Raw genomic sequence first — 13,658 nt, forward strand, 5'->3', positions numbered from 1 at the left:
GATGTTCTTGTGTTTCACATTTTTTAATTATGCTTGTTGGAATCCTTTTAAAGAAGAGCAGGAGACTCAACCGGAGCTTTGCCCGGCCTCCCCGGTCCAGAGCCTGGCCCTCAGTGCATCGCCTCTCACCCCTCTCCCAGGTACAATCTGAAAGTCGTGAGCTACAGCTACCTCCAAGCCATGCGCTTCGCGGTAGAAGAGATCAACAAAGCCAGTACCCTCCTGCCAGGGGTGCGGCTGGGCTACGAGATGGTGGACGTCTGCTACCTCACCAACACCATCCATCCCATCTTATACTTCCTCTCCAACAACCGCTCTCTGGTGGATATTGAGACCAACTACACGCAGTACCGCCCGAGGGTGGTAGCCGTCATCGGGCCAGACTCGTCTCAGGCAGCGGTGACAGCCGCTTTCCTCTTGAGCCAGTTCCTCGTCCCACAGGTAAAGTTGGTGGCCCTCCTAGGCAGGAGCAGGGAGCTGCGGGCCCCAGGGGTGGGATGTGGCCCCTCACACCTCAACGTCTGGCCCTTGGAAGCCTCCCAAGGCCACACCTCCTCTCCACAAGCCATGCCTCTGGCTGGCCCGGAGTCATTCTTTTAGTATTTTCACCTGGCTGGCATTATGTATATCCTCCAAAATTTCACTGATGAAAATAGGAATGTCCTGTTTAATAATAATAATAATAATGCCCGCCCATGTGACTGGGTTTCCCCAGCCACTCTAATTTGCACATATTACCAGCTTACTTAGCTTTGACTTCCCTCCCCCCCTTCTATGGTTCATTTCATTTTTCCTTTACTGCTGCATATTCTAACTACCGTATTTTTTGCTCTATAAGACTCACTTTTTCCCTCCTAAAAAGTAAGGGGAAATGTGTGTGCGTCTTATGGAGCGAATGCAGGCTGTGCAGCTATCCCAGAAGCCAGAACAGCAAGAGGGATTGCTGCTTTCGCTGCGCAGCGATCCTTCTTGCTGTTCTGGCTTCTGAGATTCAGAATATTTTTTTTCTTGTTTTCCTCCTCCAAAAATTAGGTGCGTCTTATGGTCTGGTGCGTCTTATAGAGCAAAAAATACGGCACTTTTTGTTCTTTCTTTTCCAGTTTTCCCTTCCACCTGCATTCCAACTGCTCAGTTTATTCCAACCCTGCTAACGTTTTAAGTTGTTTACAATAATTTTTCAAGTATTCCGCAATCCCCCCACTCTTCTTTAAAAACTCTTTCTTCCTAATCTCTCATTCTGTTAGTTTAAGCTAGCAGTTTCTACATATTCCATCAGTTTCATCTGCTAGTCCTGCTTTGCTGGTGCTGTGCCCTCCTGTGAAGTTCTCTTCTTTGGTCGCCCTGAGGGTGACTCGGCTCTCCTTCATAGCTGTCAACCGTCCCTTATTTGGCGGGAAAGTCCCTTATCCCAGCGCTGTGTCCCGCTGCTGTCCCTTATTGATGATGTCCCTTAAATTTCCTGGGTTTCAAAGGAAGCAGCTCCTCTCCCTCCCTCCCTGCCGGCCAGGGAGGAGGGAAGCTCCAACTGTGTTGCTTGGCTGCGTTGCTCACCCAATAAGAAGTCTAAGAATGACTGGGGGGTGGAGCTTGCATGCCTTGTGCCGATCAAATCGGCTGCGCTGCCTGGGGACTCGCCTTTGCTCAGCGCTTCCCAGCGGAGAGGTGACGGTAGTTTTCCTTGCTGCGTCCCCTTTGCCAGGTTGCTGTGCTGTGGGAACCACTGCTTGAAGCTTCGTTTGGCTGCTGGTTGACTAAAATCCCTTATTTTGGCTGCTGATCCCTTATTTTCGAAGCCGCTCGTCCCTTATTTTCAAATCTGTAAGTTGACAGCTATGCTCTCCTTCCACTCCAGATCACCTACAGCGCCACCACCGAGTACCTTGGCAACCCCAAGGTCTTCCCGGTGGCTTTCCGCACCATCCCAAGCGCCGAGCAGCAGATTGCTGTCATGCTCCAGCTCCTGCAGCACTTCAAGTGGAACTGGTTCATTGTCCTCGCCAGTGACGATGACTATGGCCAGCAAAACCTGCAGCTGTTGAGAGCCCAGGCCACCCGAGGCTGCATTGCCTTCCAGGAGACCATCCCGGTCCAGGGAAAGGATCCCCACGATTCGGGCAACAGCACCCAGGAGTGGATCAGCAGCATTGTCACCAAGATCAGCAGGAGCACGGCCAAAGTGGTGATCATTCTCAGCCTAGAACTGCCTCTCCCCACATTCTTCAGAGAGGTCATCCGCCAGGAGATGACGGACGTCGTGTGGATCGCCGCAGAGGCCTGGTCCATCGACCCGACCACCCACGGCGTCGCCAACATCTCGAGTGTTGGCACCATCTTTGGCGTGGCCGTGCAGGATGTGCCCGTCCCAGGGATGGATGACTTCCGTGTCAGGAATCCGTCCCACCCGGGAGAAGGCGGCGAAGGCCAGGCCGCCTCCGGCGCAGCGACGTGCAACCAGGAATGCGACGACTGTCTGGCGGAGGCTTGTTCCTACGACAAGAGCCTCCGGGGCACCGGGGACCGCATCAACTTCAACGTCTACTCGGCGGTTTACGTGGTCGCGCACGCCTTGCACCAGCTGCTAAGATGCAGCGCCACGCGATGCGACCGGCGGGAGATTTATCCGTGGGAGGTGAACCCCTGCATCAATGCCACATGGCTGGGGAGGGAGGGAATGTACCGTATTTTTTGCTTCCTCCTAAAAAGTAAGGGGAAATGTGTGTGCGTCTTATGGAGCGAATGCAGGCTGCGCATCTATCCCAGAAGCCACAACAGGAAGAGGGATCGCTGCTTTCGCTGCGCAGCAATCCCTCTTGCTGTTCTGGCTTCTGAGATTCAGAATATTTTTTTTCTTGTTTTCCTCCTCCAAAAACTAAGTGCGTCATATGGTCTGGTGCATCTTATAGAGCGAAAAATACGATATTTAGGGAGGGCGGGAGGCTGCAAGACATGGTTGTTTATGGTTGGATGGAGAAAATGAGGCCAGGGAGCCAGCCGAGGCCCTCCAGACCTCTTCATCTGGCCTCTGGGGATCCTTACGGGCTGTGTCCCGTCCCAAAACCACACCCAGGCCCCAGGGCCCTACCCCCTCACTGGCCCTGACTTGCCCAGTGGGCGGAGGATAGAGAGGGATGATGAACGCGAGTGTAGAAATTTGCCTACCAAAGAAAAAATGAACCAAATTTTGCCTCTAGTTCCGCAAGTGACTAGGGCTGGGCGATTATCTGGTTCTCAACAATGCAATATGTCAGCAGGTAAACATTGCGACGTAACCGATATATCACGGTGTCTGAAATAAGGATGGAGCTATGTACTGTAGAGGCATTGGCCGGCTTCACGGTTTTCCCCCATGCTCTGATTTTTTTGCACGCGAACACAAATACGTATCATGATTCACAATATATTCCCAGGTTAAAGATTACAAAACTGGTATCATGATATGGAGCAGAAACCAATTTTGGACGATATACCTTGCCCAGCCCTAACACACGCTGTGATTCACAATATATTCCCAGGTCAAAAACTACAAAGCCGATATCATGATAATGGACTTGAAACCAGTTTTGGACAATATATCGCCCAGCCCTACCAATGACCCCAGTAAGGAGACCCGGAAGGAAATGCAGCCTTCCAGCTACAAATTAAAAAAAAAAAAACCCTTTCCAACAGTCTGCCATCATTCCAGGGCCACTGGGCACCATCAGTTGGGTCAACTGCTGGAATGACTCCATATGGGTGGTGCTGTTTTGGCTACCTAAGCGACAGCACTCAATGCTGAACATTGAAACTAGAGGGAGAGATAGAGCCTGGGCAGGGATTGGCCCTTTGGGGTCAGCTGACAGAATGCTAAGGTGGGTCCCTGGTACTGCAGCATAGAGGGCGCCCTTGAGGTAACAAAAAAATGACATAGGGTGTTTCTATGGGGGTCACTCGATTGTTGCATCTGCGAGAGTAGATTCAGGGAGGACGGTGGTGGTTGTAGTGTGGTTTTGAGGCCTGAGCTCAAAATGGCTTGCCATCACCGCACAAACGATGCCTCTCTCCTCGTGTCGTAGCTGCTGAAGGAGATGCACAAGGTGAACTTCACCCTGCTGAGGACCGTGATCAACTTTGACCAGAAAGGAGACCCACCGAACGGTTTCGAGGTCATACAGTGGCAATGGAACGTTCCCGGCCAGCCTTTCAAGAAGATTGCTTCCTATAATTCATTGCAGGGAAGGATCGACGTCAATGAGAAAATCATCACCTGGCACACCGCAAACAACACAGTGAGTAGCGTCTCAAGGGACTCCCATGGCTGCCCTGCGCTGGACAGCCCATTCCACCTCCGAGGTCTTCCTCCTGTTGTGGAATGAACTCAGTGGGTACTTACTAGATACAAGGGTCTTCTTAGTGGTGGTGGAAACTTCCATTGAGACCTGGCGTTGTATCTCAAGGTTGGGGGGGGACATCTGTGGCCAGGTGTTGGACTCCAACTCCCATCAGTCCCAGCCAGCAAGGCCAGTGGTTAGGGAAGATGATGGGACCTAGAGTCCAGCAACCCATGGGAGGGAGGCGGCAACAGGCAGAGTTGTGGTGGAGGTAGCCTGGGGCCATAAAGACAAGTGATTGCATAATTCAGAGATGGGCAACTTGTGGTCCTTCAGACATCCTTGGACTTCAACTCCCATCAATCCCAGTGTGGATGGCCAGTAGTCAGGGATGATGCTGGGAGCTGTGGTTGAACAACCTTTGGAGGTTCACAGGTTCCACCCATCTCTGATTGAGAACTTCAAATGTCCAAAATAGGGATTTCAGGGAGTTTTGGTAAGCTGGCGGAGGTTTTGTTCTAACTGAAGCTTCTGGGCAATTTTCAAGGACTGCACCCACCGACCCCCGACCCCCAAAATTGCAACAGTCTAATCTGGAAGGGTCCAGACCACAAATGACCATGGACTAGGGTTGCCATATTTCAAAGTTTCAAAAAAAATGAGCTTTTTTAGCTTTTTTTAAAGGACGTTTGCAAAAATCTACCCTTCCAACATGGGTTGATGTGCGTCCGGGTTTTCCCAGACGTTACAGCGATTTCCGCCTGGATACTATTTCCGCCTGGCTATGTCCAGGAAATTCTGGATGTATGGGACAATATTGACCATCACTTTCTAGGAAAGGTCCACAGCTTGATATCTGCTTGGAGATCTGAGGCTCAACCCCCAACAGAGCCATCGGAATTGTCTCCTACCCAAAACCCTGAGCAAGCTCCCCGAAGATCATTGCTCCACTCAGCTGAATACTTTCTGCACTGACCGGCAACAGTTCTCCTGGGTTCCAGGCAGGGAGTCTTTCCCGGCCCTACCTGGAGGTGCCAGCGATTGATGCAGGCTTTCTGTATGCAAGGCAGGAGCTCTGCAACTGAGCTCCAGTCCTTCCCTATAATTTGCTAACTTAGCAATATGCTTTAGGGTGAATGCAACCAAGTCCATAGAAATCTCAGTTCACCCCTTCTGATAGAATAGATATCTGCACCAGGCGGGTCCCGCAACTTGTTTACATTGGCTCAAGACTGCCACCTTGTGCCTGTTTGGAGGTTAACTCCTTGAGGTGTCCCTGCATAGAGCTTTGTCTTTGATAGACAGATATAATAGTCACCGCTGCTTTTTTTTGTCATTCTGAAAATGTCTACAGTGCAAGTAAAGGGGATGAAATTGGGCACAGAGCTGATGCAGGATGCCAGGGCTGATGAGAGGTGCAGCTGCAGGTATTTTGAGGGTACCAGGTAGATGAAGGCTGTTTCAGGACACAGAATTGTAGATTGGGAAGGGACCACTAGGACCATCTAGCCCAACCCCCTGCAATACAGGAATCTTTAGCCCAACGTGGGACTTGAACTCACAACCCTGATACAGTATTAAGAGTCTTATGCTTTACCTGCTGAGCTATCGGGAAAAGGGTCCTTACAAACAGGTGGAGGTGTTCTGTTAGGTACCGATGTCCCAAGCCCCGCAGAGCTTTGCAAGTGAAGAAACACCTTGGATCGGGCCTGGAGATGAACTGGAAGCCAGTGGAAGATTGCCAGGCCTAATGTGATGTTCCAAACATTAGGTAAAGGTAAAGGACCCCTGGACGGTTGTCCAGTCAAAGGCGACTATGGGGTTGCAGTGCTCATCTCGCTTTCAGGCTGAGGGAGCTGGCATTTGTCCACAGACAGCTTTCTGGGTCATGTGGCCAGCATGACTAAACCACTTCTGGGTGATGGGAGCCCTAGTGCACGGCCACAGCGGTACCTATTTATCTACTTCCACTGGCGTGCTTTCGAACTGCTGGGTTGGCAGGAGCAGGGACTGAGCAACGGGAGCTCACCTTGTCACGGGGACTCGAACTGCTGACCTTCTGATCGGCAAGCCCAAGAGGCTCGGTGGTTTAGACCACAGCGCCACCCGCATCTGTTTTTGGTTTGATGCTGATTTTTATCTTTCGATTATATCTAAGAGTTTTGGTTTTTTTGCTGTTTTTAACTCTTTGTGAACTGTTTTAAGGGTCGTTGTTTTTTTTTTTTTTTTTACAATCACGGGGATTTGAACTGCATCGGTTTGACACTATACAAAGGAAAGCACACAACTAAACTACTCCAGGATCACTGCCTGAGAGGCATCCTGTTGCTCGGTCCCTGCTCCTGCCAACCTAGCAGTTCGAAAGCACGTCAAAGTGCAAGTAGATAAATAGGTACCGCTCCGGCGGGAAGGTAAACGGCGTTTCTGTGCGCTCCTCTGGTTTGCCAGAAGCGGCTTAGTCATGCTGGCCACATGACCCAGAAGCTGTACGCTGGCTCCCTTGGCCAATAAAGCGAGATGAGCGCCGCAACCCCAGAGTCGCCCACGACTGGACCTAATGGTCAGGGGTCCCTTTACCTTTACTTTACTATATATTCAACACAAAAAACAGCGACCATTTGTTGTTGACAAAGAACAGCTCGACATATAAAGGACCCCATTACCTTCACTAGCTTTGGGCCTCATCAAACCTAAATCTGGCCCTGGCCCTCCTCCCTTTACCTTTACCTTTAAACTATCTTTACCTTTACCTTTAAACTATCTGTGTCTCACCTGGAGATGCCATTAAGATCCTGAATTTCTGGAGCCGTGTCTTAAACACATCACTGGGAATGAAATTCCTAGGAACTCAACAAATAAATGTAACTGACCGAAATTGACAATTTTCCTGGTGGCAAACCTTGGCGTGACGCAGCATCACGGACGGATTTACAAACGAAAGACCCTCTGCTCTGGAAGATGTTGGGGGGCCTTCCTGTAGGAAGGAGGAATCCGATTTATCACCACAATAAAATAAATAATAAAAATTGTGTGTGGGGTGGTGTGACAATCAACAGCAAGAGGGGAGCAAAAGTTTGAGCTGGCTAATTTGGGCGATTGACATTCAAAGGTCTGAGGATTAGCCTTGTTAGAAATCCCATCCCCCTGGCCACAAAAACTGAAAGCCTTTGGAGTGTCTAGCAAAAAAAGGACAGATTTTTTGGGTTTTTTTGGCAGTACAGTGGTACCTCTGGTTAAGAACTTAATTCGTTCTGGAGGTCTGTTCTTAACCTGAAGCACCACTTTAGCTAATGGGGCCTCCCACTGCCACTGGGTGATTTCTGTTCTCATCCTGAGGTAAAGTTCTTAACCTGAGGTACTATTTCTGGGTTAGCGGAGTCTGTAACCTGAAGCGTTTGTAACCCGAAGTGTTTGAACCCGAGGTACCACTGTATGCTTTGTTTATGAATAAAGTGGCATATAAACAGTGCCTCCTGTTTATGCTATAGTATGGGTTAGAAGAAGATACAATAGTTAAGATACAACATACCCATGTAATTTTATATATTTATCAGATTTATATGCCGCCTTTTGTCACCAGATCTCAGGGCTGTTCACAGGATAAACAGACAAGATAAAAAACACAAGTCAATAGTTAAAACAAAAACAAAAACACACCCTTCCAAAAACACATTTAAAATGCTGTAAAATATGAATCCGCCTTATAAAACAAACAAACAAAAATACAAATACAAAATGCAAATTAATATATAACACTTATTTTATTTTATTTTATTTTATGGCTATAATTGTATCCATAGTCATATGGTGTGCACATGATAAGAAAGCAAGGGAATTAAGATTAACGTTTTGGTTTGTTTCGTTTTTGTTTATTTCACCGCACACACTGCAGTGTTTCCTTTTGCAAGCATGCTGCACAACGTCCTTCTTCTATTTTCTCTCTCTCTCCTTCCTTTCTTTCTTACTTTCCTTCCGTAAATCCCCGCTTTCCCCATAATGTTAAAATGTCAATAAAAATTTACACACACACACACACAGTGTATGTACCGGTATATAAATGGTGAGCAAATCATGTATAATTCTTCTCACACTCTCTCATTTGCAGGCGCCTCAGTCCATCTGCTCAGAGCAATGCGAGGCGGGACATAAGAAGAAATTGATCGGCATGCTCACCTGCTGTTTTGAGTGTGTGCAGTGTGAGGCTGGGACCTTTCTCAACAGCAGCAGTAAGTTTCTGAATACTACTTGCTGGAAACCACAGGAAGCGGGAGCTGCTGTTGTGCTCAAGTCCTCCTTGCAGATTTCCTTTTGGCGGCGCATCTGGGTGGATTGATGTTTCTGAATACTAGTTTCTGGGAAATGCAGGAGGGGAGAGGGCTGTTGAGCTCAACTCCTTGGTCTTCCCATTGGGCATCTGCTTGGCTACTGTGAGAACCCATCTGGCTGGGTTTCCCCACTGAGAAGGCCCTCTGCCTGGTTCCCTGTAACCTCACTTCTCGCAGGGAGGGAACCGCCAGAAGGCCCTCGGAGCTGGACCTCAGTTCCTGGGCAGAACGATAGGGGTGGAGACGCTCCTTCAGGTATACTGGGCCGAGGCCGTTTATACTGGGCCGAGGCCCTCCCAGTGAGGGGACTGCCAGAAGGCCCTTGGCGCTGGACTCAGGGGCATACGAAGGGTGGGTGGAGAGAGTGGGCTGCCCCGGGCACCACTTAGGGGTGTGTGTGACAAGATGGTCCGCTGCCCCCCCCCAGCTGTAGAGCGGTTGAGGGATCACACGCAGTTAGTATGGGCACCACTCGTGTGGCGTCCGTATGGACTGCTGCTCTCACACACCGTCAATATGGACATCCATATGGGCTGCCACTCGCATGGCGACCGTATGGGCTGCCGCGTATGTTCAGACCGTATCGACGTCGCACATGCGCTGCCAAGTGGTTCGCCCTGCCCCTCAGTGTCCTGCCCCGGGTGCTAGAGAGGGTTCCTCCACCATAGCTGTCAACCATCCCTTATTTGGCGGGAAACTCCCTTATCCCAGCACCGTGTCCCGCTGCTGTCCTGGATTGATGATGTCCTTTAAATTTCCCGGGTTTCAAAGGAAGCAGCTCCTCTCCCTCCCTCCCTGCCGGCCATGGACGAGGGAGGCTCCAACTGTGTTGCTTGGCTGCGTTGCTCACCCAATAAGGAGTCTAAGAACGACTGGGGGTGGAGCTTGCATGCCTTGTGCCGATCAAATCGGTTGCATTGCCTGGGGACTTGCCTTTGCTCAGCGCTTCCCAGCAGAGAGGTGCTGGTGGTTTTTCTTGCTGCACCCCCTTTGACGGTTTGCTGCGCTGTGGGAACCACCACTTGAGGCTTCATTTGGCTGCTGGGCTGGCTGGGCTTTCTACCTTTGGCTCTGGAGCTGGTTGACTAAAATCCCTTATTTTGGCTGCTGGTCCCTTATTTTCGAGGCTGCTGGTCCCTTATTTTCAAATCTGTAAGTTGACAGCTATGTCCTCCACCACTGGCTGGACCTGTGTCTGGGCTCAACGATGGGGGTGGAGACGCTCCTTCAGGTATACAGGACTGAGGCCGTTTAGGGTGTTCAAGGTCAGCACCAACACTTTGAATTGTGCCCAGAAACGTACTGGGAGCCAGTGTAGGTCTTTCAAGACCGGAGTTATGTGGTCTCGGTGGCTGCTCCCAGTCACCAGTCTAGCTGCCGCATTCTGGATTAGTTGTAGGTCACCTTCATCTGGCCTGATCCAGGAGGGCTCTTCTTATGATCTTATGTCCACCAGTTTGTGGGGGTGGTGGATATGGGGGAAAGCCTGCCACCCACTCTGCTTTTAGCTTAGAGAAAAGGCAAGTAAGTGATGTTAGCAGTCTATAAAGTGATGAATGGCCTGGAGAAAGCAGATGGAAAAAATGGTTTTCCTCCCTCTCTCATAACACTAGACAGGAGTACCAACCTGGTCCCGCGACTGTGGGTGCCCGGGGCCACAGGTGCCATGCAGCATATATGGCCCTGGCACTGAAATTTGTGGGTGCACAGCCCTTTGGTGGGGATTTTTGTGGGTGCTCAGGCACCCAGGACCCCAGGGAGTTGGCGCCTATGACACTCGAAACTGTGACTTGTAGGAAACCGAGGACATTTTGGGAAATGATATATGGTGAGATAAAAAAGATGTTTAAATGATAATACAAAAAACAGCAACCCTGAAGCTTTTCTCTTAGGGATTATAGGGTCTAGGGCTGCATTAAAGTCTTTGTAGACCACTGGCACTCTTATAATTGTAACGTCCCCTGCCCATCCCTCCAATATTAGATCTACAGATAAATATGTACATTTTATAGGCACCATAGTCATAGATCCAAGTACACGAGAATTCTGCTACAACCTGCCCAGTTGCAGTTATGAGAGAAGGAGACCCATGGCTTTTCAGCTCTGTGAGCAAGTAAGAAGATCTCTCCTGGTGGAGCTCTAAACATTTAGCATGCCTAATGGAAAAACTAGACCCAGCCAGAGGATCTACAACGGAAGCTAAAGCTTCTTAAACAGGGGTCAGCAAACTTTTTCAGCAGGGGGCCGGTCCACTGTCCCTCAGACCTTGTGGGGGGCAGATTGTATTTTTTTGGGGAAAAAGAAAGAATGAATACCTATGCCCCACAAATAACCCAGGGATGCATTTAAAATAAAAGCACACATTCTACTCATGTAAAAACACCAGGCAGGCCCCACAAATAACCCAGAGGTGCATTTTAAATAAAAGGACACATTCTACACATGTAAAAACATGCTGATTCCCGGCCCATCCATGGGCCGGATTGAGAAGGTGATTGGGCCGCATCCAGGCCGGATTGAGAAGGTGATTGCCTACCCCTGTCTTAACAAACAAATGCAAATGCAGAATAATAATAATAATAATAACCAGGGAATTTCTGCTTTCAGAGAACATCCTCTTTAGTATTGAAACAAACATGACACAACATAAATCTGCAGCAAGACTGAGAGGAAAATTCATTGCAAACAACTAAACAGAATATCCTCCCACAGAGTGAAATATGGCGAAGGAAGGTCAGCTAGATAAATTCCACCTTTTAAAATGGTTTATAATTGGGCCAAAGATGGTCAGTTCACTTTTCCCAATCACCACCCACCCACCAACCAACCTTTTTGTTGGACAAAGCAATCCAATTAAATTTCCAGCCCCTGATATAGTGACAACTTAACTTTGACTGATTATGTGTGTGTGTCCTTTTTGGTCGGCAGACAGTTTCACCTGCCAGGAATGTCCGCTGGACATGTGGTCGGAACGCGGCAAAGAAGAGTGCTTCACGAAACAGCTGCTCTACATCCACTGGGGCGACGCCATCTCCATCGTCCTCCTTTCTCTCTCGGCCCTCGGCCTCCTGGCGACCTTGTGGACCTTGGCCCTCTTCACCCGCCACTCTGCCACGCCGGTGGTGAAGTCTGCCGGGGGCCGCCTCTGCTTCCTGATGATTGCCTCCCTGGCCACTGGTTTCTGCAGCGCCCTCTTCTTCGTGGGCCGGCCGACGGAGCTGGTTTGCTTCGGCCGCCAAACGGTCTTCAGCCTCTGCTTCACCACCTGCATTGCCTGCATCACCGTCCGCTCCTTCCAGATCATCTGCGTTTTCAAGATGGCCGCCCAGCTGCCTCGGGCCTACGACGCCTGGCGGAAGTACGACGGGCAGAGGGTCTTTGTCGCCGTCGTCTTGGTCATCAAGGTCTTCATCGTAGCGCTCAATATCTACTTCAACAAGCCGGTACCCTTCCGAACCCGGGTGAGCGGCGACCCGGCCATACTCATCTTGATGTGCAACCAGGACTACCGCGCCACCATGGTCTTCAACAATGCCTTTGACATGAGCTTGTGTTTCCTTTGCTTTTGCTTTGCCTATATGGGGAAGGCCTTGCCGAAGAGCTACAACGAAGCCAAATACATCACCTTGTGTATGACGGGCTATTTTGGCTCCTGGGTGGCCCTCTTCCTTGTCATGTCCATCTTCGAAGGGTTTGTGGTGATTGTCTTTGAAGCGGCCACCGTCCTGTCCAACTTGTTCAGTATCTGCGTGGGCTACTTTGGCCCCAAATGTTACATCCTTTTCTTTCACCCGGAGCGCAATACGACTGCCTTCTTCCAGGACGCCATTCAAAGCTACACCATGAGGCAGGAGTAATTGCAGAGCCTCGTGGAATGAAATGGACGCCTGTTGATTTGTACATTGCTGCTCGGCGAGACGGTTGCGTGGCGAGTTCCCATCCCCCCCCAGTGGAAATAATGACACATGACACAATTATTAAGGTTAATGGGCTAAATAAGGCCACGGCTTTATTGGTTACAGGTGATGAGCGGTATTGGCTTAGGCATTGGTCCTAACCGACTATATCCGGCTTCAGCCCGTCAGCTTGAAGTCCGGGAAGGGTTAACCACCAGTAGGGGGAATCCTGCTGATGCACATCAACTAGGAACTCCCTCGGGGTCAGCTCTTGGGGCATGCCTTAGGCCCTCACCTCCATAGGCTTCGGACAGGACCACGCCCCCCGGAATCCTTTATCGGACTATCCTTCAATATGCAGGGCAGGTGATGGCGTTACCTCTCCTCTTCCATCTATAGAACTATACCAATGCCTAAACCGCCAATACCCAGAAAGTTGTGACGATTTGCTACGAGGTAGACGAAAACCAAGTGGCTGGTGCCAATTTGCTAAGTGGAAAAATTCCTACCAGGACCCTCAATGGCGACCAACCGAGGTCCATAGCAAGGTCAAGGAACGAAAACCTTAAAGGGCGGGAGGGTGGGAAAAGCAGGAACAGCTGGCAGACGGCAAAAGAGGGAGATCCCCGGCTGCGCCTGCATTAAATAGGGCAGGCCACGCCCCCAGAGCCGGCCGATTGGCTGGCTAGGGGGTGACGCGGCTGGGGATTCCCCCAATCGTGTGGGGCCTGGAGCTGTGATGCCTGCAACCTGCAGGGCGGAATTGGCTTTCCTTCACTCTTCCTTCCTTGTCACTGGGGTTCTTTGATGAAGCTGATTCCGGATGAGCAAATGGAAAGGACTTCTTCACACAGAGTAGGGTTAAACCCATGGAACTCACTGCTGTAAGATGCGGCCATCAACTCGGGGTTATAGAATAATAGAATCATGGAATTGTAGGGACCCCAAGGGTTGTCTAGTCCCCAAACTTGGCCCTCCAGATGTTTTGGGACTACAATTCCCATCATCCCTGACCACTGGTCCTGTTAGCTAGTGATGATGGGAGTTGTAGTCCCAAAACTCTGGAGGGCCGAGTTTGGGGATGCCTGCTATAGATGGAATCCTTTAAATCAGCCTTGGGTCTCCAGATG

General features: G+C 50.1%; 1 protein-coding gene across 1 annotated transcript; it reads left to right on the top strand.

Moving 5' to 3' along the window:
- Nucleotides 1–170: 170 nt before the first annotated feature.
- On the top strand, nt 171–12,721 carry TAS1R2 (taste 1 receptor member 2). Its single transcript, XM_081923580.1, has 5 exons — nt 171–441; nt 1,853–2,629; nt 4,053–4,265; nt 8,413–8,533; nt 11,561–12,721. The coding sequence occupies exons 1-5, from the start codon at nt 181–183 to the stop codon at nt 12,487–12,489; spliced, it is 2,301 nt and encodes a 766-aa protein (XP_081779706.1). The 5' UTR covers nt 171–180; the 3' UTR covers nt 12,490–12,721.
- Nucleotides 12,722–13,658: the final 937 nt, after the last annotated feature.

This window comes from Podarcis melisellensis (assembly GCF_964234715.1).
Source record: "Podarcis melisellensis genome assembly, chromosome: 8".
NCBI classification, from domain to species: Eukaryota; Metazoa; Chordata; class Lepidosauria; order Squamata; family Lacertidae; genus Podarcis; species Podarcis melisellensis.